Below are 25,889 nucleotides of genomic sequence, written 5' to 3'. Positions count from 1 at the left end.
CTAGAAGCCAGAAGCTTTCCCAAAGCGAAGAGAGTAGATGAGGTTGTGCTTCTTTTAGGTTCCCACAAGACAAACTTAAGTTCTTGCCTTTCACCACTCTACTCAAACAAGGGGATGTTGCCCTTTTAAATAAAGAGTTAAGGTTCAGTACTCACAATGACACATGGATAAGTCAATACATTGTGGGGCAGGGTTGACTGCACTATGTAACAAAATTAGAATTTTTTTCTGTTCCTGGTTTGAAAGTGTGATTTTTATGTTTAATTGTGCAGTACTTACTTTAAAAACAGTCGTTATATTCCAGAAACTTCATTTTTGTGGCTGACACAAACTATATTGAATTGGTTGAGACTCTATGAGATATTCACTGAAAAACTATAGCAAAATGTGCTGCAGGGTGATCCGTAAAAACAAAGTTTTTTCAGTTTAATAAACCTTTTATATGTTTTTATGATAGAACCAATTAGGAAATGACATTTATAACCCAGGAACAAAATCACTGCAGTTTCTCATGTTGCTTTCTGACACAAAAAAGAAAATCAAATCTTTTAACCTATTCAAAACTGTTGATTTTCAATAAATGAACCTTTGAATACATCTAAGGAATCAGGGAGACCTTACAGTGATATGCTAATTACACACTTTCCATATTTTTATTATTTGAATCATTTTGCCTGGATAGTCCAGTGAGCAAAGATACACCCATGAAAAAAGATCTTAGAGAATGAGAAAACTATCTGTTTTCACTACACCTGGTTGTTTTTGGAGTGAATGTTGAAGCGGCAGAAGAAAAAGACGTCCCATTGCTTTTGTTAAGAGCAGATTAGCCAATCTAAGATCCTATTTGAACAGAAGGAGGAAATCTCAAGATAGAAAGAGATCAGTAAGGGGGGAAAAGTGAGTCTAGAATGTTAGAAATTGTTTTGAGGAAGTTCTGGCTGCAGAAAGGTTCTCTCAGATCCCTGGGAGAGCAGCTGAGGCTGTGAACTTACAGGAATCGATCGGCTCAGATATCTTGCTGGAGAAGCAGCGAGCCCCGTAAAGGATCTGTAGGTGCTGTACCCGTCTGCCAGGACGCTGGGGGAATTGGCATAGCTGTTGAGGTTGGTAGCGCTAGAGCCACTCCTGTTGTACAGGTTGTTGTTCAGTTCATGGTAATTTCTGGCAGGCGGCTGTGCGCTGCCATTCAAATGACCGGAGATTTGGTTTACAGAATAACCTGTCCTAGAGGACGATGATGTCATTTTGCTCTCAGCATCATCTGAAGCAGCATACAGGTTCCCTAGAGAATTGGCTAGCCTGGAGTTTATGGAAACGCTGAATGGAAAACACATGCCGGGTAAAAAAAAAACATACACACAAAATGTACATACATGTGATGATGACGCATGCAAGACACTAGTAGGAAAATAACAAACCACCGTCACAAAATTGATTGAGCACAGCCTACATTTTTTCTCTGGGGTAATGTAAACTATGCAGCAATCACTGGGGAAAATTTTACAACAAGGTGTGATGCAGTAATGGTAGTTGGTTGTCATGGACTAAGTAAGTATATATGAGCATGAGCTCCAAGAACCAGTAGATGACATGACCATAGACATCTGGAATTTTTGGCAACTCCTAACTGACTCACATACCATCTATCAGTTTCTTGACTTGTATTAATAGGTGAGAGATGCTTTTATAAGACAAAAAACTCCATATAAGACCCTGGCATGAGGGTTTTTAAACACAAGGTTGTCAGCTATCACATCTATAGTTTGATCAGTATTCAAGGACACTTCTTTATCCTATCAATTTAACCTCATTTGGAGTTCAAAAGGACATGTCAACTTTAGTATAAGGTCAAATATCTCAAGATTATCACTATTATTATCATTCAGTGCAAAAATTAAGGTGCAGATATAACAGGTCAGAACCATCTATTCCTTAAAATTTGGTTACTCTCACTCTCTTCTAGCTCCCTTTGAAAAGAAAAAAAAATTAGCAGAGAAAGGTGTACCTTTTCAAATTTGGGCTTGAAGACGGAGAATGTCTGTTTATTCTCTTTGCTGCAGGTGACACAGTAGCCGTCACTTTGGAAGACTTTAGAGGAGAGATACGCCCTTCTGAGAGAGAGGCTGTATTCAGTCTGAAAGAAGTACAAAAATAAAAAATAGTAATAAGACCACATTGTTAATTCAATCTGCATTACTCCAATTGAAATAAGAAATGCTTCCAAACATCTTAAAACAGTAATAGAGCCTTAATATTTTGCTTACTTAGTAGGATTCTTTTAAGAAAAATCTCATCTTCATTCATGGCTATGACTCATTTTTATTTATTTCTGATTAAAAGGGGCTATTCTTTCTGTATAGGCTCATATAATATTGTTGTGATGTGATCTGCTAGACTGTTATCCAAAGCTATCTCTTGTTCTTAAGTTGAATTTGTATGTAAGTCTGAGCATGTACATTTTCAGTGTAACTCCAGCCATATAAGGGGGGGGGGGGGAGAGAGGGAGAGGGAGGGAAGTGCGAGTGAGTTTTGGCAGGAGTTACACTTTAAAAATGTACCTGTTCCGACTTACATGTAAATTCAACTTAAGAACAAATCTAAAGAACCTATCTTGTTCATAACTTGGGAATGGCCATTTCAGTGTCCGTGGACACATAACTCTGCCTTGTACTAAATCAGGTTTTTGGTTCATTTAGCCCTAAACTAACAACTGGCTCCCCAGAGTTTCAGCAAACCTCCTTCTTAAGACTCTTCGAGAACTCATTCACTCTTAAGTTTCCTATTCAGGTGCTAGCCAAGCTTGATATTGATTAGTGTTCATTTGTGAATAGTGGCAATTCGGCAGATGTTACTTGTATTTATTCAGTAGATTGTAGACATTTATATTTTTGTGACAGGGGAGGTTTCTACCATTTGATTTTCTCTGGTAGTTTACTATATACTTAACTATTCACCTAAATTACATTTGTCAACATAATAATAAATAAAAATACTTAATTTTAATCTGCCCTACCTCCCTGAGGGGACTCATACTCTCCTCCATAATGATTCTATGGTATTGATCATAATTTCATACAGGAAAACCCAGCTGTTCTCTCTAGGCATTTTCTAGGTCCTCCAACACAATTCTATGACATGTTTCCACTGGAAGTTGTTCATTTAAAAGGGGTTTACTTATTATATGTGGCTTTACATTTCCATGCTACTTTAAGGAACATATCCCCTGAAGGAGTCATACTATATACCGAAGTACTGTATTTTTTTGCTCTTTCCTGCTGATGATATTTCAGAACATGTTCCTGGAAGACTGTGATCTTACACTCTGAGCTTTTGGCTATCATGGTAACAAAGCCTGGAACAATTTCACTGACCAACACACATTTTGGTGCCTCAAACTTTAGACCTGTTTGGGGGAATATTTAACCTTCTGAATCCAAAAACAGCATTGGTTTTCCCCTATCAGCTCTAGCTTTTGAGATCCAGAACATATACCATCTACCAGTTGCCATCTGCTTGCCCATAGAAAATCATGATAACCATGTCTAAAATATTAGAACTGATGCAATCTATCCACAATGCAGTTTTTTGAATTAGCGCCCCAAATAATCCCAGAAAGAGGCAAATAAATCCCCCAAGACACTCATATTTGTTTTGGTTGGACTGCATTTGAATGACCACTTCCAGAGTTGTAACTCTAAATCATAAAGTATTTGAAACTCTTCCATGAACAGGTTCTCTTGAAGTCACATGTTATTTGACATCTATATGAAATAATTAGGATTTAGGATACAATGCCATAAAATTGCTGATGGCATATAGCGGAACTGAAACTATCCCTGACAAAATTCAGAAGGTTAAAAGATTAGAAGTCAATTAACATGGTAACACAAATTCTTCCCTTTAAATTATGGAATCAAGTACCTGAAAGGTTGGGATATGGATCTGGTGTGCAATTTCACATCTTCTAACCTAGAAAAAATCAATAGCATTTTACAACAAAAGCATCAGGCTTGAAAGGCACAGGGCATATAATTGATTTATTACTGGATTTCTGCCGTTTTATATGGCAGGCGTGAAAAAAAAAGTTATATAACATTCCAATTAAAAGCACATCCACGCAGCAATAAAACAGGAGTTTACTACCCACAGCCACAGAATAATAAAACAGTACTTTACTACAAGGAAAGTACTGTCACCCTCTCCAAGTTCTGCAAATGTTTCATGAGAAATAATCTTCCTACTTTGTCATGAAGAGCAGAACATGAAGGAAAAAGGCTAGAAGCTGATCCTTAGGAAAGAACCAATAATTCACAAGCCCCCAACAAGGCCTTCACTGTCATCTTCACATACTCACTATAATGCAGGGGGCAATCTTTAGAGCAAAGAGGCACAGATATAGTCAAGACAAGGGCTCAGTGACAAGAGCATAAAGTTTTTATAAATAAGGTGACAGGTGTTTCTGGGATGGGGAGCAGAGGCAGGAAGAATGATGCTGGAAAACATCTTTGCATAAATTGGGGAAACCACTGCCAGGCCAGATCCAGAGCAATACTACAACAGAACAGGCAGGCCAACGGTCCAATAACCTATGCTTGTATATCAGCAGATATTCCTTCCCAAGATTACAGCTTTCCTTTTCCATTAAAATGAACATCTTTAGTCAAATTTAAGGATTAATGTTATTTGGTTTACAACAAGATTAGTACACAGCAAACAAGATCACTATGCTGGCTTTTGTATTTGATCACACGTTGGACACTTCCCAAGTGTCTAGAACTGTTTGATGTATCAGTGAACAATGTGTGCAGATCCCAGTACGGTGGCCTTTTGCAGCTGACAGGTGATAATTCTGTCAGTGCCAATTGTGTTTAAGTGCAGGCCAACGTCTTTAGGCACTACACCCAGTGTGCCAATCACCACTGGGACCACCTTGACTGGCTTGTGCCAGAGTCTTTGCAGTTCTATTTTTAAATTCTCATATCGTGTACACTTTTCCAGTTGCATCTTTAAAATTCTGCTGTCACCTGAGATTGCAACATTGACAATCCATACTTTGTTTTTTTCTAGGATCGTGAGCTCAGGAGTATTGTGCTCCAAAACTCTCTTAGTCTGAATTCGGAAGTCCCAGAGTAGTTTGACGTGTTCATTTCCTGTAACTTTTTCAGGCTTGTAATTCCACTAGTTCTTTGTCACAGGCAGATGGTATTTGTGGTACAAGTTCCAATGGATCATCTGCTTGTAGTCTGGCTGCGCGATCTTCTTGCAACAGCTGAGTATGTGATCCATTGTTTCATCTGCTTCCTTGCAGAATCTACACTTGGAATCTATCATCGTCTTTTCTATTCTGACTTTGATGGCATTGGTTCTAATGTCTTGTTCTTGGGCTGCCAGAATCAAGCCCTCCGTCTTCTTTTTCAAAGTTCCATTTGTGAGCATCATCCATGTTTTCTCCTTGTCAATTTTGCTCTCAATTTTTTCCAGGAACTATTCATGGGGAGTCTTCTTTTGCCAGTTTTCTCTTCTGCTCAAAAGTATATTTTGCACTTTAAGCAGTTTTCTACTATTGACTTCCATCATGTTGGTTCTTGACTGCCTTTCACATAATCTGCCAGTCCGTGTTTCTCTTCTTCCACCTATGCTTGTATATCAGCAGACATTCCTTCCCAGAGTATTTCAACCTTTCTTTTCCATTAAAACAAACATCTTCAGTCAAATATAAGGATTATTATTATCATTGTTATGGTCCTGAAGAGTCAGAAGCGACTGAACAAATAAATATTATTATTATTATTATTATTATTATTATTATTACTATTTTACAGTTAAGATTCAAGGGAAGAATCTTTACCACATTTAATTTGAAGGGGATACTCAACTATGCCCCCATTAATTCTTAAAGGAGCTTTGATCTTTCTGAAACTCCGACAACAGGGGTCACTGTTAAGCAATACATGGTTATTTAGTGCTACAATGAAAGTGTTATTGGAACTTTTTGAGTCATATTTTTAGGGCAGTAAGAGGAAGGGTTAATGAAAAGAGCTAAGTCACTATCTGCTGAACTGAAGAAACTTTTATAAATTTTGAAGTGTGGTGTTGCAGGATTTACAGTTACAATTGCCAGCTGCAGAGATATCTTCTCTTGACCCTTCACCTCCATTTTTTAATATTTTCATCACAGCAGGAGACAGTAGCAGCAGGCATGTTCCAGTAGCTATTTCCCTCAATTATGTTTCTGGGAAGGATGTCACATCATTTTGTACTAGTTTTCTATGAATACTTTTGGGGATTGGGGGGGGGGGGGGAGAGTTAGCCCTCAGTAATACAACCAAATTGTATTTCAAAACCACACTAGGGAAGCGTTCAATGTTTTTTAAAAAATACATGGATATTAGCACAAGACCATTTTCTACAAAAATACAAAACAATGCCAAGACTCTCCAGACACAAACACAGAAATCAATCAATTACCTAAGAGCTCCTGTTGTAGCTGAACGTGGCTGTCTCCGAAGTTTTAAGGCACGGAGTTTATCTCCCTGAGTCATGCCATTCTTAGTTTCCACTTCTGCATTGTCCTCCAGATCATTCTGAAAAGTAATTGCAATGCAAAAAAATTAAATGTGCTGTCGAAGGATTTCATGGCCAGAATCACAGGATTGCTGTGAGTTTTCTGGGCTCTATGGCCATGTTCCAGAAGGATTCTCTCCTGACGTTTCGACCACAACTATGGCAGGCATCCTCAGAGGTTGAGGGGTCTGTTGGAAACCAGGCAAGAGACTTGAGTAATAATTGGAGTTTTTCTAAAATCAAGACAGTAAATAAAGAGCAACACCCCAAAAGCAGGGGAATTCCAGACAAGAATCAATTGGGGCCAGTTGATACCTCCCAACAAAGGATTCCCCAGGCAGCATTCAGCCAGGCTTTGAAGCTGCAAGGCCATTGAATGCTAATCAAGGTGACCATTTGCAACATTCACACTTGACTCAAGTAGACAAGGGTTCTTTCTTGACACACAGATATATAAACCTCACTTGCCTAGTTTCCAACAGACCATGGCAATACAGCCTGGAAAACTCACAGCAACCCAACAAAATTAAAGATATACCAAACAGCACTCTATTTGATATGGGAGCCCACCAGTTGACCAAGAAGTCACATTACTCTCCCTTCCTTAGGGGATATTGTGCCAGTATTACATCATGCTTGGGCTCATGTCCCCATTTTTCATACTATAAAAGGAAAGAGTACCGTACTGAAATGTAAAGGCTGGCAACCAGTCCATCTAGAACAGAAACTGGAGTAATACAAGGAAAAAGGAATCTGCCCCTATCACTTTTGGATTTATCCTATACCAGGCTCCCAAGTGGACAAAGCTAAAAGCACAATATTGTTTCAATCAGGTCTTGGTTTGAGACTGAACTGTAGGATGCCGCCTTATATTGACTCAAGCCTTTTGTTCACCTAGTCCAAGTATTATCAATTCTGAGTGGCAACTGTTCTCTGAGGCATGGAGCTCCCTTCCAAGTATTAACTAGACCAGACTCTACTAAGTTCCCAAAATCAGTCAAGACTGATTGTATTCAGGGTGGTGTGGTGATATCAATACTGTCTACTCTAATAACGTACTATTTCTTTATTAAATATAAATCCTAACTTTTACCTAAAAATAGTGCATGAAAACTAACAATAAAATTATAGATATTATAAAGCTGCCTTGGATCCCATTCCATGAGAAGCTTGGGATATAACTTCAATGTCAACAAACAAATGTAAAAATTATAACACCTCAATTAAAATCTGTACCAGCATGTCAAATTCTAATAAAATCACACTGAGTTAGAGAGAGAATGAGAATAGTATCAAATAGTATTCAGCCAGCTGATTGGAATCCACTTCAATGCTAAATCAGCTTAGATGAAAAAATCCTGCTAGAATAAAAATATCTTTGCCTTCTGGCAGAAGGAACAGCAGAGTCTGAACTAACCCGATCTCACTCTGTTGGGAGCTCCAAAGCCTGGGAGCAGCCACCATTAAAGGATTATTAACCAGGAATTAATGTATGTGTGACAGTTACTAAAGTGCTGCTTCCCCATCTCTTCTCAAAATCAACCATCCAAACTTTAAACAGCACATACGAGTTTGCATGATCATTTCATGTGGAATGAAGGTGGGAATAAATGCTATACTCAAGTCGTTCTGATCAGTCCCCTCACAGTGAGTATCCTGGTTAATCCTTGTTATGTCTCAATTAAGAAACTAATATTAATTCTGACTGGTAAAGATGTGAGATGATAGCATAATGGCCAAGAGCTCTGTTTCAGAATGACAGAAGTAAGAGATAAATAAATGTATTACACGCGCTATTCAACAGTGGAACTCTCTGCCTTGGAGTGTGGTGAAAACTCCTTCCTTGAAAACTTTTAAACAGAGGCTGCATGACCATCTGTGAGGGATACTTTGATTGTGCTTTTCCTGCATGGCAGTGGGTTGGACTAGATGGCCCACATGGTCTCTTCCAACTCTTATTATTCTGTTATACACGTGTGTCATGGGATCCCACTGACACACTCCCAAGCTGTTAAAGATCCATACAAAGTTGCTGGTGGAGGTTGGCAACTTGCTAAGCGTTAGCAATACACATATAACACTCAGCTCTCATTCTACAAATATAATTGGTATAAAGTTGCTGCTTCTCATACCTAGTCTAATCCTCTATCTTTAATAACGTTACAACTCTGCACTGCTTTTTTATCATTGTATAGTTTATATAAAATAGAAACATATTAAAGGTAAAGGTAGTCCCCTGACATTAAGTCCAGTCATGTCTGACTCTGGGGTGTGGTGCTCATCTCCATTTCTAAGCCGAAGAGCCAGCGTTGTCCGTAGACACCTCCAAAGTCATGTGGCCGGCATGACTGCATGGAGCGCCGTTACCTTCCCGCCGGAGCGGTACCTATTGATCTACTCACATTTGCATGTTTTCGAACTGCTAGGTTGGCAGAAAACATATTAAAATAACTGTTAAATATATTTCAAAGTGCAATTTCCAAGTACTGTTTTTTAAGACAGCCATTGCAGAGAATTCCGGTGAAATTTTACCTCTCCATATCTATCCATATTTTCTATTTTACTTAAAGTCCCACTGATGGAAATGTCATCGAAACCAGACAGAACTTTGTTCACACTGTCTTCACCTACTCCTCTCGGTTTCTGTTTGGCGCGAAAGATATCTCCTTGGACCCATAACATTGATTGCTTTCTGTTCAAGAGTAAGAAAGAAATACAAAATTAGTACCACCAATATGTCAAAAGACACAGTAAAATTATAATGTCCAATAAGAACTGCTAGTCAAATGTGTTGTAGGATAAAACAAATCACATACTATAGGAGGCACAACTTCCATCTTCCAATCTAAAAGGCCTTTTGCTATTGTTTTTTAATGCAATTTATTCAATCTAATTTATTTTTCTATGTATTTTACAGTTTGATCAGGGAAGCATTATCAAAAAATATATTCTAAGTTTTAATATGCCTTTACAAAGTTCTGAACCATCTTCTACCCTCTTAGAAAATAAGAGGAAGCTGCAATAACATATTTAACTGAAGAGAAGGGAGAGGGGTTGTGTTCCCTCTTCCCACCCTTTGGGTCTCACTGGTACATCATGGCCCACCAGAAGTGATGTCATGACACTTTTGGCCGCCACTTACAACAGGTAATTGGCTGGAACAAAGATGCTTCGGCAGGTTGTGATGTTAGCAAATCAAACCCGTGTCTCATGTACAGTTTTGGTGCATTTGCTGTGGAAAATTGTCAAAACATATTGTCGAAGGCTTTCATGGCCAGAATCACTGGGTTGCTGTGAGTTTTCCAGACTGTATGGCCATGTTCCAGAAGCATTCTCTCCTGACGTTTCACCCACATCTATGGCATGCATCCTCAGAGGTTGTGAGGTCTGTTGGAAACTAGGCAAGTGGGGTTTATATATCTGTGGAATGTCCAGGGTGGGAGAAAGAACTCTTTGTCTGTTTGAGGCAAGTGTGAATGTTTCAATTGGCCACCTTGATTAGCATTTAGTGGCCTAGCAGTTTCTTTCTCCCACCTTGGACATTCCACAGATATATATACCCCTTTTTCCTAATTTCCAACAGACCTTACAACCTCTGAGGATGCCTGTCATATATGTAGGTGAAACGTCAGGAGAGAATGCTTCGGAAACATGGCCATAACAGCCTGAAAACTCATAACAACTCATTTTCAAAAACCATTCATATGTTTTACGAAAAGTTTTGGGAGGCCTTGGGTTCAGGACAAAATGAGACCCAGGAGCTGCATTTTCACCACCCCATTCTTGCAAATACAACAAATCTCATAACATGATTACAGACCATTGATAAGAATCCAAATGTTTGTTACATTTAGTACAAATCAGACACCTGACTTTTGGAGAACCTCCAGCCAAGTTTTCTTGAAAACATCCAACTAAATTCTGAAAAACTGATGGGTGAATAAAGGTTGTTTTTTAAAGAAGCCCAGGAAGTTGCATTAGTAAGAAATCATCACGTCTTTACTTTCCCCTCATGAAGAACAAGGTTTGCTAAATTATACCGTTTTCCTCCATGAGCAATCTTTTCTTGCAATTTTGCTTGGTAGAGTGAAGTGTGACAACTCTGGCAATGAGCCCAAAGAAAGAGTGTTATCCACATACTTTTGAGTCAGAGAAAAGCTCCCATTGGGAGGTTATATAACCAACGAAGAGAACAGGATTAGAAAGCTGAAAAAAGTATTCCTGCTTAGAGTGAGGAAGTTGATATCCAGTGTAATTAAGAGTGATCTGAGATTACATTGCTGACGATGCAAGCCAAGTTAACCCTTGGAAGGATTGCTGGGAAAGCGTGTTACATGAACACAAATAATATTGACAAGGCAAATTATCCCTTTCAAAGAAGCTTATTTGAGTTCTAGATTGTTTTCATCACACACCACAATGTGTATGTGTACAACTGGTTTAAAATTGTTTTTAGAATTAAAAGTTCTTTCTAATGGAGCTACCTCTTTGAAGTTAGGTACCCGAAAGAACTTAAACATGTATGCTGTATTTTCATGGATGCCTGCCATAGATGAGAGTGAAACATCAGGAGAGAATGCTTCTGGAAGAATAGCCATACAGCCCGGAAACCTCACAGAAACCGCATGCTGTATTCTTTCCTCTCACACATATACTGTCCCTTTCAGAAACATTCCCAGAAGTCACCCTTGAGTATATGAAATGCTGCCCCTTCAGTTGCTGTTAGAAATACTTGTATCCGACACAGATAACCCTGTGATGTTTTTGGAGATGCTTTTTTAATGTACTGAGAAATAACATTGCTTAGGAGCCTCCTATTTTTGTCTCCAACTTTCTACAGACATTGATCAGTCTGTTTTTTTAGTCAAGTAGAGACCTCCACTACAGCAATTTTGTTGTTTACTGAACTTACATCAAAGAATCTATTTCACATGGATGCTTCTGTGTTATCTATTTTATCTGTTTCCATATTTGTGCTAATAATTAAAAAGGTAACATAAATGCACCACATGGTTGGTTGTTTTACTCATATTAACACAACAACACCTTTCAAAAATATGAGTGGGTATCAAGTGAATCAGGGCCCTCTGGTGGTGCAGTAGGTTAAACTGCTGAGTTGCTGAACTTGCTGACTGAAAGGCTGGCGGTTCGAATCTGGGGAGTGGGGTGAGCTCCCATTGTTAGCTCCAGCTTCTGCCAACCTAGTAGTTCAGAAATATGCAAATGTGATTATATTAATAGGTACCGCTTCTGTGGGAAGATAATGGCACTCCATGCAGTCATGCTGGCCACATGACCTTGGAGGTGTCTATGGACAACGCAGACTCTTCAGCTTAGAAATGGAAATGAGCACCACCTCCCAGAGTCGGACTCAACTAGACTTTTACCTTTACCGTATCACAGTGAATAAAACCAGATGACAAGATAATTCAACTTTTAGACTGGACACGTGTGTATTTCATTATAACAAGGAATACAGAACGCTCAATAGAAAACCTACTTTGTGGCAAAAGCATTGATTTTTAAAACCACTTGACCTGTAATTCTAATATCAATATTATTTTTATTATTAATAATAATAATTGCTACTGCAGCTGTTATTTACTGATTATACTATATTAATTGTACAAAATGTCAGCATCAAACAACTGAAATGTATACGTATTTAAAACAACCATTCACGATAAGACGGCTATTGCTTGCCTCTAGCATTTAAAGCTGTGACCTTTAGCAAAGAGGATAAATGCTCAAACTTCCTACTCAGCCGATTTACCAATCCGCTCGTGTTTTCATTCCAGGAAATTAAACTGCTACATTTCATCTTGCTAAAATCAATATGATCTCAAGTGGCTCTATGCATTTCACTAACTAGACATAATTGAAGATTATACGCATCCTGTAAATCTGCTATGGGCAACGTATGAGTTACTGCAATTTCTACTTAGTTACTGTTGGGTGATTTGTTTTCAGAGAAAGTGGCCATGAAGATCGCAATGAAACTAAGCTGCATCTCATAATTCATTGCCTAGCCACAGCAGGCAACTACATCTGCAGGAGTCAAGTGCACGCAAAAACACAGCTGAAGTCATGCACAGGTCCCATGACTTCTGGGGAATGAAAAGGCCTTTCACGATTCGTGTTGGGGCTCTTTCTCATGTCAGCACCACCCCAATATCTGGAGGGAGTGAAACAAGTACTGAAAAACTACTGTTAACAGACCTTGTATTACCTTCATTCTGAATATCTTTTCCCTCCAAGTTGAACACTCTTTTAGTTATTGCAATAAGTGTACGTCATTTAATTAAAATGGGCTTTTTTCGTGTCATGAGCGATTTGAGAAATTGCAAGTTACTTCTGGTGTGAAAGAACGGGCTGTCTGCAAAGACATTGCCCAGGGGACACCCGGATGTTTTCACATCCTGTGGGAGGCTTCTCTCATGTCCCTGTATGGGAAGCTGGAGCTGACAGATGGGAGCTCACTCTGCTCCCCGGATCAAACGGCCAACCTTTCGGTCAGCAGTCCTGCCAGCACAAAGGTTTAACGCTTGGCACCACCGGAGGCTGTGATGGACTTATTGAACATGGTGCAAGTTTTCAAAGCAGAATGGCAGAACTGTGCTCAAAATGTCCGTATAAAATATTATTGCTCCCAAGGACTTGAAGAGAAAGTGAGAGTACACATGTACATGGCTCCAGTCTCTAGGTTTTTCTGTAGAGTAGTTTTCCTCAACAAAAACAAATGTCAGCACTTGTGGGTAGATGCACCCAGATACACAAAGAGTCGGGTGGTACAGTGAGTAAGTTCTGTCCTTCGGTAGGTCTCATTGTATTGCTGTCAGCTTTCCTATATTTCAGCTTGAGCTGGGATTAATAGCCAACTAGAATCAACATTCACTTTGCAAATTACAGATACAAGGCATATATGGTTTTTACCAGTGGTTCCCAACCTGTGGTCCAAGAACTAAAATATGGCCCAACTGCATTGCTTTGGATAGACCACATCAGTTCTAGATTATTAAATATGGTTTTCTGTGAGCGAGCAGTCGGCGACTACAGGATGGCATATGTTCTGTATCAGAAACTAGAGCTGATGTGGTCTATCCAATGCAGTTTTCTGAATCAGCACCCAAATAATCAAACCGAATCTAGTTGACCAAAAACTGATTTGTAGCCCTTTTGGTACTCATGTTAGAGAGTGGTCAAAGTGGTCCCTGGTCAAAGAAAGGTTGGGAACCACTGGTTTATAAGTTGAGTATCATCTTAAATTAAACAGCTGAAAATATACAGTTGCAACACACTGATTTCAAGAAATTTTCGATCGGCAACTGTATATACAATTCAACCCAAGGAAACTCCAGGAAAGCCACCACTGAACCTGGCTGCAGTAAGAGACTTTCTATAAGAAAAACACATGGCTTTGAAAAGCGAATCACGGGTGTTTAACTTACTCTTCAAGAAAGTGCTGCTGGGGTCCAATAATAGAACCTGGTCGGCACATTCGTATCCAAGCAATGGCTTCAGAATGTGTAAATCTATAATGTTTCATTATATAACAGGCTATCAGTGTTCCTGTTCTTCCTAGCCCGGCTGAAATAAAGGGGGAAAGGATGTAAAAAATAAGCATAGGTATACTGATAAATATTTCATAAAATTGTTTCCTTGTATCACGTTTTACAAAAAGAACACCAGCAGAGTCTATTTTAAGCCTCATGGGTCTGTCACAGTGCAAACATCCTGCTATATCCCTCAGAGCTTTGCTAATGCCTGTCTTAACCTCTAGTAGCCTTTCTATTCCTGCCCAGATAATTTAGAACATATCGCCTCCTCGGTTTGGCTGAACACCACCACGCTGCTTTGTTGAAAAACTGAAGTCAAATGTCAGGGTAGAACTGCAGGCATAGAAACGATTTACAAACTTCTCCTTCTTTTCCTTTCAATGTGTAGGATAATGTTTAACTATGCAAGAATTTCAAAACATAGGATGAAAAATATCACACTTCGCTGGCTGCTACTATCAGGACCCTGAGGACTGATTTTACATTTATTCAGTTACATTTCTGTATTATTTTTTCATTCAAGATTTACTCAATAAAACCTCCCAAGACAGACTTCTAAAGAAACTTCCACCAAGATGGTTAGTGGTGCTAATCTTTAATATAAGGACATATTTTGCCTTTCCCCCCTTTATGCACTGCACATAGATGCACTGATGCACATATCCATGAATGTTTGAGATCTTGAACCATGACAAGGAATAAGAAATGAGAACGAAGGAGCAAAAAGCAAGAGTTCTCAGGGGAATTATGCTATTTCTTCTCCATGTCCATGTTGGAGATCAGCCTGAGACATCTGAGACTGATGATTTAGAGAGGATTGTGGGATTGCCTGTGGGATTTCCTGGGGCTCGAAGTGATGAAGATTCAATTCAGGGCAATGATGCTTCTCTCTGAGGGAAATCTGACTCAGAAAATGCAGGGATTGAAGGTCAGTCAGATGAGCCAGAAACTGCAACATTCGATAAGGAGTTACAGAAGACTCTCAGGAGAAAACACTTCGTGTTACGGAGATCAACAAAAGTCTTTATTTGCAGATCAGGGCAGATAATAGGCATTGTAGGTCTGAGTGATTATGTGGGAAAGCTTGGGATAGATTGCTTTTTGTAACTTGCCCCAGAATGTAATGGGGGCTACAATCTAGACTGGCTCTGGACCCTACAAGACAAAATTACTGTATTCCAAAACAGAAAATTTAACAAAAAACGATTACTGCTTTTATTTATGTATTGTTTATTTATTTACCCTATTTATATCCCGCCTTTCTCTACCCCGAAGGGGACTCAAGGCGGCTTTACAAAGAGGCAACTATTCCATTCCTTGAAACAACATACAATTAAAATAAACATTCAAGTTAAAGATTTGAATTTAAAATACATTAAAACATTAAAAACATTGCATTCACTATTAAAATCATGTTATCCACAATTGTAATTCAGGGTCGTTCCAATAATCATTGCACCTATTCCATATTTATTATTACACTAGAGTTATTCTCCAAAGGCTTAATCCCAAAGTCAGGTTTTCATTTTCCTTCTGAAGGCTAAGAGGGAGGGGCTGATCTAATGTAACTGGGGAAGGAGTTCCAAAAGTGAGGGGCCACCACTGAGAAGGCCCTGCCTCTCGTCCCCACTAGTCACATCTGTGAAGAAGGCGAGACCAAGAGCAGGGCCTCCTCAGACCATCTTAATCTCCAAGATGATTCATAGGGGGAGATACGTTTGAACAGGTAAGCTGGGCTGGAACAATGGTTCTCAGCTTATGGATCCCCAGATGTTTTGGCCTTCAATTCTCAAAAATCCTAACAGCTGGTAAACTGGATGGGATTTCTGGGAGTTGTAGGCTGAAACACCTGGGGACCCACAGGTTGAGAACCACCGCCCTAAACGGTTTAGAGAGCCAAATTAAAAAGACCTGGTAAGGAAAAAGAGGAAAGCACTACACTTTTATATCTCAAAGGAGATAATTTCATTTGAATAAATTGCTTATTTATAGGAACTCTAGGGAGCATCATGGAAAAATTGCAAAATCACTGTCAACCCGCAAGCAGAAGGATGCAATGTTCTATGTTTATACAGTTTTAAAAAACAAAATAGCTATGTGAAATCATTACTAAAAGAAGAAGAGAGAGGCAATAGCATCACACAGTGGAATAAAAAAGAGTCTGCATAAAATATAACAGGAACCAACAGAAAAATTCATTCTAAATTCAGAGTGGAAGTTTGTAGAATTTAGACTATAACATTAAGATCTGAGGATGCAATTTTCAAACCTGGCTACATCTTTCTTCTTAAACCAGCACACAGTCTTTTAAAACGTACCTTTGCAGTGAACAGCAATGGCCCCTTCTGCTTCCTCACAGATGCTCAAGAACTGTCGTAGTATACTATCACTTGGCGTGCTTCCATCAATGAAGAATAAGTCATAGTGCTCAAATCCACCATCTGTGAAACGCTTTGCCTCATAAATCTTTTTGTTGAGTCTTATTACTGTGGTTACGTTGTGTTTTCTGAAATATGGGAAATAAGCTTCGGGTGCATGGAGAGGGTAGCCTATAACAAGGAGAGAAAGAATAATTGGGCATTTAAATAGAATCTACAGAAAACAAACTATTCACAAAAAATTATTTACAGCAACATACTTCAAATAGTATTTTTAAAGAATGAACATACAGTCAGCTTCCCATGTTGGATAGGGTTATAGGTATGGGTACAGGACCCTTGTCTTCCAGTACAACTCTATGATCAAATTCCATTGGAAGCTGACCACAGTATTGTATTGGAGGGTGTAGAGATTCTTAGAGAGCAATTATATCTAGAAATCTGAAGATCCTCCAGTATGACTGCATAAAGCTGACCACAGAGTTACATTGGAGGACCTAGCAAGATGTTTTGTAATCAAATCTGTAAACTAATCTTCAAAATTCAAAACTACAAATGCAGAAGGATGACTGTACTACTTGCTTAATCAACACCCTTTCAAAAGAATAGAAATACTAAAAAGTCTGCCCAAGTGAGTAAAGTGCAACACTATGGAGGCAATAGACTGTAATCACAGTCACACCTCATGAATAATTCTAAGTACTGGAATAAAAGGTCCGACTATTATTTTCATTGTTTGAAGATCTGTCTCATTGGGATGCAACTAAAGGAAGTGGCAATATAGTACATCCAAACTATGAACACTCATTGATCTACCTTATTCCCCAATCTCGCTTTCTATATTGCTCCTCAAGCTTTTGTTTTAAGCTGCTTCACTTGGCTTGTTTGGGAAAAAATGCCTTTTAAACATTCGCAATTGTGAATAAGTGACCACTGAAGAAATAACTGAATCTTCTGGATTTGAAACATTTTTGATTGTAATTATGTTTCAGATGCTGGGAGAATACATATATGTTCAAGAATTCTGAACAATTAGAAATTTTGACCATTCAAAAATATCTTGATTTGCCCTTTTAGGTGTCCAGTTTTCACTGAAAGAGTTTTTACAGGGAGACAAATCATTCAGATGCACTCAGAGAAAAGATGCTCCTTCACTGGTACACCATGCTTAGATCTTATATACAGACTTAATGTAAACCACAGGTTTTTGGAACCAAAACTGGAAGATTCAAGAACTTTCCCATGTATTTATAAGTTCTTTTAATCTCGGGACAATTCCTATTCCTACTCCGCATCTCACCCCCTACCAAAAATATGGAACTGGGATAATGCAAAGCTTGTAAAAAGTTCTTACTGAAAGATGCACACATAAAACCATTTCATTTTCGGACTTGGTGAGATGTTTAAACACTTCATATATCTACCACAGGAACCACTTCCAATATAACAGAAATAAATGCATTCCCATATATGACCAGATATACCCCAAGCATATAAACTGACTGGTTAAATACCTGTGCTTCTGTGATTCCAGTCAAGAGCTAGTCATATTAAACTTTAAAAAAAATCAACAAAGCAAATCTAGAAGAACACATACCATTTTCAATCTTGGTCTTTGGATGTGGTCCACTAAATGCTAAAAATTTTCCTGGGACAATCCAGTTGAAGTCACCATTTTCTACTCGCTATTAAAAATAAAAGCAAAAGCATTTCCTTTTTAAGAAGATATTTAAAAACAGTGTTTAACCCATATTAAAAATTGATGCTCTTTTCTGGATCACAAAATATGTTAATATAATACAAATCTGGTTTTTGGCCAGAGCTCCTTTAGAATCACACCCCCTTCCAATTTGGTGAAACTTTACATCCAAGACATTTCTGCTGACTCCAAAAGATGTGCTTGAATTATCTGTAAACAATTACTTTATTTACAATACTGACAAAGACTATGGTAGTCTGCCACATAATTAATGCTTGCAAAACTAATCTTTAAGGGAAGCCAAAATTAAGACCAATTAGCTTTGATATATTTTTTTCCTACACAAGTAAAATTGTTGCCAGGCCAACTATTGCTCCCGTGAATCATCCCCTTATTATGGCAAGCAACCCACTATTAAAAATAGATGTGTGCCAACTGAAGTGATTGGGTGAGATCCAATATAAGTTCTCCATTCATGGAAAAAGCATTCTCTTACAAGACAGATTGTTCTTTGCTTGTAGCTCTCCAAGCATGAACACAGCAACTGCACCAGATCCCACCCATATGTAATAGTTTTTGTTTTCAGATTTAGATATTGTGAGTGCAAACAATTATGGACCAAAGATTTATTCATGTGGATTTTTAAGTGCATACTTATGGAAATGTTATGTATGCAGTTATACAAAATATACAAACAATAATGTTTTGGAAGACACTTGTATCAACCTAGTATATTGTGCTTCCACTGAATATGTAAACCTGGGCAAAATATAAATTGTGAAAAATGGAATGTTGTGTACCTAAGCCTTTGGCATACATTTAAGTATTTGTAGAATTTTTCCAGGAAACAGGAACCTTTTCATATTTCCTGTATCAAGAACTCTGTTCTGTGCTGTTTCATCTCTGCATTGCTTTTCACTTTAAAAAATACATTCAACTTCAAAAACAACAAGAGGTCCAATTTGCTTACTCTGACATGAGTAAAGATCAGAAATTATCAAATGCTTAACCTAATTAAGGGGTCAGATTGCATCTATTTTCACAGATTTTAATCAAGTGTCATTTGGAAACCAGACTCTGCGTAGATTTGTATAAAACATGTTTTAGACTTGGTGTGGACATGTTTTAAATAGGAAGTCAATTATGTTGCTTGTATATCGTGATCTTTCTGCTTTTGATGTGCTGAACTTAGTTTTGATGTTACAAAAACCTCTGATTTTAAAGTTTTAATGTTGAAAACTTCTGGTCTGTGATTATAATAAATAAATTCATTCATTCGATCTATTGTGGACCCATTGTGTCCCAAGAAAGGTCTCTTTTTTTAAAAAAAAATCTTTATTGAAAATTTTCCATAAAAGCAATTAAAAACAACGAAGAAAAGATAGAAAAAGTGGGGGAAAGAGAGATATATGAGCAAATATATACAAAGAGGGAAAAAATAAACATAGAAAGAAAATGATGTGCCCTAAAGACAGAGTATAGAAAATAAAGATGGGTCTCTTAGCAGGAAAGGATACTAACTAATTGTGTCCTCAGTGGGGAGTGGTTAAATCCCTGAGCTGCTGAATATGCTGACCAAAAGGTCGGCGGTTTGAATCCGGAGAGCAGGGTGAGCTCCCACTGTTAGCCCCAGCTTCTGCCAACCTAGCACTTCGAAAACATGCAAATGTGAGTAGATCAAGAGGTACTGCTCCAGTGGGAAGGCATAAGTGCTCCATGCAGTCATGCTGGCCACATGACCTAGGAGGCCTCTAAGGACAACGCCAGCTCTTTGGCTTAGAAATGGAAATGAGCACCACCATCCCCGCCAGAAGTGGACCTATCTAGACTTAATGTCAGGAGAACCTCTACCTTTATTTAAGTTATTTTATGCAAGATCCCATATATTCCCATGCATTTGTGGAAAAACCAACTGCCTCAAACTACAGTAAAATTATATGAAGACTGCCCAAATGAAGAGGTTCTATCTTCTTTCCTTGTGCACATCATGGGCTGTTTTTCCCTCACAAAAGAAACATTAACTGCTCTCTATCTTTGATTATTATTCCTTTAAGAGCTTTAATTTTCTTTTAAAATGTTAGCTAACATTGCAAGATCCAATACACTCTGTAGCTGGGTGTTAAATCATATTTTTGGAATACATGCCACTGTTATTCTGGAGTTGTTTTGACATCAAGTCATGTTTTCATTTCCACGTAGTCCTTCTATTGTACCTTTAAGGCACTATTTTCACTGGACTGCCAAGAGTGGATTGATAGTCAAAACAAGTGATTGAGAAGTGTGAAGTAGCTCTTTGCTCTCTAGCTACTGAATTCTGGTCTGGATACAAGATGATGCTTGATCATTACAAAATTAAATAGAATTAAATATTATAATTCTTAGATTATACGAATGGAGGTGGGAAAATGGCAAGAGTTTTAAATCAAAGTAAAAGATTGCATGGAAAAGATGAGCAATTTGTTTCTAGCAATTCCACTCAAAATTAAAACGAAGGACAGAAATCCCTTTAAATTCTGGATTCTTAACCAAGTTACCACAAAGGTTAATATTTAACATGCACTGTAAGGGTTTCATATAGTACAGTAATTACTAGTTAATCCATCCATTTAAGCCTACTGCTAGGGAAACGTGACTGGGCTTGTACGACACATATTTCCAAGCAGCCTCTTCAAACAATGACATTTCACATATAGAATGTATAGAACGTCATGCAGATTAAACAGAAGTGACATTACCTGCCCAATAAAAAGACAAAAAAGCAAAATGCCAGGCAATGCTACAGCTCTTAATTTGGAATAAGACAGATGTTGCAATCGTGGTATCAGCTAAACGTTTCCTTAGTACCAGTCATCTGTGCAAAACATACATTTTTCTAACAAAGATATTTTATGTCGAAGGCTTTCATAGCTGGAATCACTGGGTTGCTTTGAATTTTCCGGGCTGTTCCAGAAGCATTCTCTCCTGACGTTTTGCCCACATATATAGCAGGCATCCTCAGAGGTGGTGAGGTTTGTTGGAAACTAGGCAAGTGGGGTTTATATATCTGTGGAATGTCCAGGGTGGAAGAAAGTACTATTGTCTGCTCGAGGCAAGTGTGAATGTTACACATGGCCATCCTGATTAGCACTGAATAGCCTTGCAGCTTCAAAGCCTAGCTGGTTGCTGTCCGGGGGAATCCATTGTTGGGAGGTGTTAGTTGCCCTGATTGATTCTTGTCAGGAATTCCCCCGATTTTTGAGTGTTGCTCTTTATTTACTGTCCTGATTTTATAATTTTTTAAATATTGGTAGCCAGATTTTGTTCATTTTTATGGTTTTCTCTTTTCTGTTGAAATTGGATACTCCACCACAATGGATACTCCACCGCAGACATCAGAAAAACTGCAAGACCAAGTATGAGCCACAAGAGGAAAGACAAAGATTCACCCAGAAGAAAAGTGTTCTTACCATACATCAAGGGCACCACTGACCACATAGGGAAGGAAACACAACATACAAACTATCTACAGACCCACTAAGAAAATCCAACAAATGCTATGTTCAGCAAAGGACAAGAGGGATTCTCTCACCTCTGCAGGAATCTACCGTATACCATGCAGTTGTGAACAAGTCTATATAGGGACCAAAGACAAATCAAGGAACATGAAAGGCACTGCAAATTAATTCAACCTGAGAAGTCAGCCATAGCAGAGCACCTAATAAACCAACCTGGACACAATATATTATCCGAGAACACAGAAATACTGGATCAGTCTAACAACCACCATGTCAGAGTACACTGAAAAGCCACTGAAATACACAAGCATGTGGATGACTTCAACAGAAAGGAGGAAATCATGAAAATGAACAAAATCTGGCTACCAGTATTTAAAAACTCTAAAATCAGGACAGTAAGTAAAGAACAACACTAAAAAAGCATGGGAATCACATTCAAGAATCAATCACGGCCAGCTAACACCTTCCAACAAAGGATACCCCCAGGCAGCAACCTGCCAGGCTTTGAAACTGCAAGGACATTTAATACTAATCAAGGTGGCCAACTGCAACATTCACACTTGCCTCAAGCAGACAAGAGTTCTTTCTCCCACCCTAGACATCCCAAAGATATATAAACCCCACTTGCATAGTTTCCAAAAGGCCTCACAACCTCTGAGGATGCCAGCCATAGATGTGGGTGAAACGTCAGGTGAGAATGCTTCTGGAACATGGCCTTACAGCCCAGAAAACTCACAGCAACCCAAATATATTTATCTTTTGTTCATTTATTCCTAATATGTTATTTTTCTAAAGGGACATTTACAGCATTAAATGCACAATTTATCTCCTGATCACATAAGTTAGCTTTCAGATGGCCAACTTTTGCAACATCTCTGTGCTTTGGTTCTTTTATTATAAAGAAACTGCATATCAACAAAGACAGCAGCAACAATGTACACTATATAACATCTGTCTAGCATCTGTCTGGCACCAGAAGTTCAAGCTACTTAGGAAAAGAGATACAGCTGTGTATAATAAATGTTAGAGTTGAATTCAGGTGAGTTCATTAATGCAAAAAGATAAACCAACCTCATAGTGCTCATACTCATCTGCATCAAATGTCTTGAAGTCTACAAATCCATGTTGTAAGGCCTAGAAAGAAACAAAGTTTTCATAAAATCATGGATTACCATATAAAGAGTCACCTGCCATTTTTTTATCTTCAGGGACCGCCTTAAACTGATACATGCACTCAATGAAGTATATGAAGTATGTTCTACTCCCATGAGGAAATGCATTGCCACACCGTCAAGAACAGTACCGATAGCCTCCAAAATTAGTACTGCTTACTGGGAGAGGGAGTCTCACTGCTCTATGAAGGGAGGTCTACCTCTGTGGTAATTAGAATTATTTTGGTATTGGATAGTATGGTCATTAGCAGTTGAACAGGATTCAGTGGAAACTACCACCTTCAAGAAGTGCCTTTGTGTGTGAGAGTTTCAATCTGTTTTGTATTCTTGCTGCAGGAATTACCTTTTTTATTCCTTGTAGACAATCCAAAATAGTAAGATTGTATGTACAGTTTCCAAACGAGGCGTCCCTGCAAATAAGGAACATTCACATAGGTTAATTAAAAATATACATATTTATTTATTTATCATGTCAAAAGCAAATTGAGAATACAGTTATAATGTATAAAAAAAACACAAATTTAAAAACTTTGCATTGTGCTAAATTTCCTTTGACCAGAAGCTGGCCACTTCAAGTGTCTCTGGTGTCGCTGTAAAAAGGTCCTCCATTGTGCACATGGCAGGGCTCAGACTGCATTGTAGTAAGTGGGTCTTAGGTTTCCTCTTCTCCACACTCCACATAGCCCCATCGCTTAAAATTGACTCTGCATCTCGTGGTGCCAGAGTGCAATCTGTTCAGCGCCTTCCAAGTTGCCCAGTCTTCTGTGTGCCCAGGGGGATACTCTCATCCACTGATTGAGGTTCTGGGTTTTTACCTGCCACTTTTGGACTCTCACTTGCTGAGGTGTCCCTGTGAATATCTCTGTAGATCTTAGGAAGCACTTTCTTCATTAAAGTTGTTAGCATGCTGGCCAATATCTGAACAGAGGATGGACTGGAGATGTCAATGCCTTGGTCCTTTCATTGCAGGCTGCTACTTCCTGGCGGATATCAGGTGGTGCAATATCAGCTAAACAGTGCAATTTCTCCAGTGGTGTTGGGTGTAGACATCCTGTGATAATGCAGCATGTCTCATTAAGAGTCATATCCACTCTTTTAATGTGGTGAGATGTGTTCCACACTGGGCATGAGTACTCAGCAGCAGAGTAGCAAAGCGCAAGGGCAGATACCTTCACTATATCTGTATACAGTGCGTGCATATACATCACAGAAGGAGGAAAGGTTTCAATTTTCAGATATGGAAAAAATGAAACCTCAACAGTTTATGTATTTGTAAAATATATAAACCACCTGTAAGTCCACAAGGGATTCGACAATTCTGAACACAATGTTTTGAAAGAAGAATGTTAAAAATTTTAAATTAAGAAAGAAAAACATTGACTTAAAATCCTTGTATTGTATATACATATTGACATATTTCTTCTCAATTAAATGAAGATAACGTCTTTTCCATTTTACATATTAAGTCAATGAGTTCTGAAATAGAAGCAATTGAACTTTTCATGTAATAAAGTCTTGTGCTTCTTGATATTTCTATTGGGGGTTCATGCTTATCAAAACATCGTATTGCCATAACTGAAATGCACACATATTGAAACTATGTTTAAAAACAGTACTCTTAGCTGACTAAAATGGGTGTGCAAAATGCGGTTTACAGTGGACCATATGGGATGGGAACTATGCTCCTCCCGGTTTTAGTTTTTAAACATATATACACATCCCCATGTCCTCTAGGAAATGTAGGGGGCAATTTTGCTATGTTTTTGGGAGGGGGTGGCTTTATTGCTTTAGGCACTTCTGGCTTTTTAAAACACTACATCCTTACAACAGCACTACTAGTGTGTGTCACTAAAATCCAGAATGGTTAAGGCTGTGCCATATTTTTATAGTACCCTTGCTGTTAACTAAAACGTAACCAAATGAAGTAATTTCCTACTATTTACTTCTTGCAAGGAAGCAATTATGAATTGCCTGCGGATACAAGGGACAATTTTCCTCCAAAACATCCAGAAATGAAGTCTTTTTAAAAAACTGTTCTAGAGATTTCATTACTAGTTACATATCCCCCTTCATTCCTGTGGGGACAATAGCCATTTATTCACTCTGCTTGAAAAGTCTGATTCGGTCACCTAACACTGTTACCTGGATGCCAAATCAATTTTTTATATTGTAGAGTGAGATTTTATACTCAGTGGATGAATCTTTATTCTTACTGACAACTTCTCAAATTTGCAGAAAGATGAACAGTTTCTCCCCCCAATAATCCCTACACAAAGACTAGAAAAACCTACAAGCAATTATTTAGTTGCTCACAGGCAGAAATATATTTTTTTTTAAAAAAAAATTGGGCCAAGGAATACTGCAAAGAAAAGAAATAAAGGTGTATTTAGGCCTCCCTCCAAACCCATTCTTTTTCTGTTAGGAACTAATGGTGACAGTTCCACAAACCCTTATTTTTTAAAAAAGAAAACATGACATTTGAGCACTTTGCAATTGAAAACTACACTGACATCCCCCCCCCCCCAAACACTCACAAAGTGCCAAAACCAACAAACACTTCTGCTTTCATTAAAGTTCCTCTCAAAATGGAAACATTTATTTGTTATTGATTGATTTACTGCATTTGTATACCGTCTTTCTGCCAACCTAACAGTTTGAAAACATGCAAATGTGAGTAGATCAATAAGCACCACTTCGGCAAGAAGGTAACGGCGCTCCATGCAGTCATGCTGGCCATATGACTTAGAGGCGTCTACAGATAACACCAGCTCTTCAGCTTAGAAATGGAGATGAGCACCACCCCCCAGAGTCAGACACGACCAGACTTAATGTCAAGGGGAGACCCTTACCTTTACCTATGAAAAAAATCCCCCTAAGGAGATTGTATATCTAGAATACATAATATCTATAGAAGAAAATGTAGGTAGATCAAAAACTGCTATGTGACTTAGTGAACTCCCGTAAAAGGGGTGTAACTACATAAACTATTTTATCTACCATATGAAAACTTATACAGCTGCATACTT

General features: G+C 38.4%; 1 protein-coding gene across 3 annotated transcripts in view; it reads right to left on the bottom strand.

The window, feature by feature from the left end:
* Positions 1 to 25,889, bottom strand: part of CDC14A (cell division cycle 14A) — a 119,838-nt gene that overhangs the window by 48,629 nt on the left and 45,320 nt on the right. For 2 of the 3 annotated variants that reach the window (XM_067467765.1, XM_060774013.2), the window contains exons 6-14: positions 23,207 to 23,273; positions 22,763 to 22,825; positions 18,096 to 18,183; positions 16,439 to 16,669; positions 14,013 to 14,151; positions 9,097 to 9,256; positions 6,469 to 6,584; positions 3,922 to 3,969; positions 2,006 to 2,134 (exon numbers count right to left, since the gene is read on the bottom strand). In XM_067467765.1, coding sequence (XP_067323866.1) covers positions 2,006 to 2,134; positions 3,922 to 3,969; positions 6,469 to 6,584; positions 9,097 to 9,256; positions 14,013 to 14,151; positions 16,439 to 16,669; positions 18,096 to 18,183; positions 22,763 to 22,825; positions 23,207 to 23,273 — 1,041 coding nt within the window. Of the gene's footprint in view, positions 1 to 992; positions 1,318 to 2,005; positions 2,135 to 3,921; positions 3,970 to 6,468; positions 6,585 to 9,096; positions 9,257 to 14,012; positions 14,152 to 16,438; positions 16,670 to 18,095; positions 18,184 to 22,762; positions 22,826 to 23,206; positions 23,274 to 25,889 lie in introns of all 3 variants that reach the window. The other variant, XM_060774011.2, reaches the window with a different exon arrangement.

The sequence above is a fragment of the Anolis sagrei genome, chromosome 4 (genome assembly GCF_037176765.1).
Source record: "Anolis sagrei isolate rAnoSag1 chromosome 4, rAnoSag1.mat, whole genome shotgun sequence".
Classification (NCBI taxonomy): domain Eukaryota; kingdom Metazoa; phylum Chordata; class Lepidosauria; order Squamata; family Dactyloidae; genus Anolis; species Anolis sagrei.
This window is presented reverse-complemented; position numbering and strand designations above follow the sequence as displayed.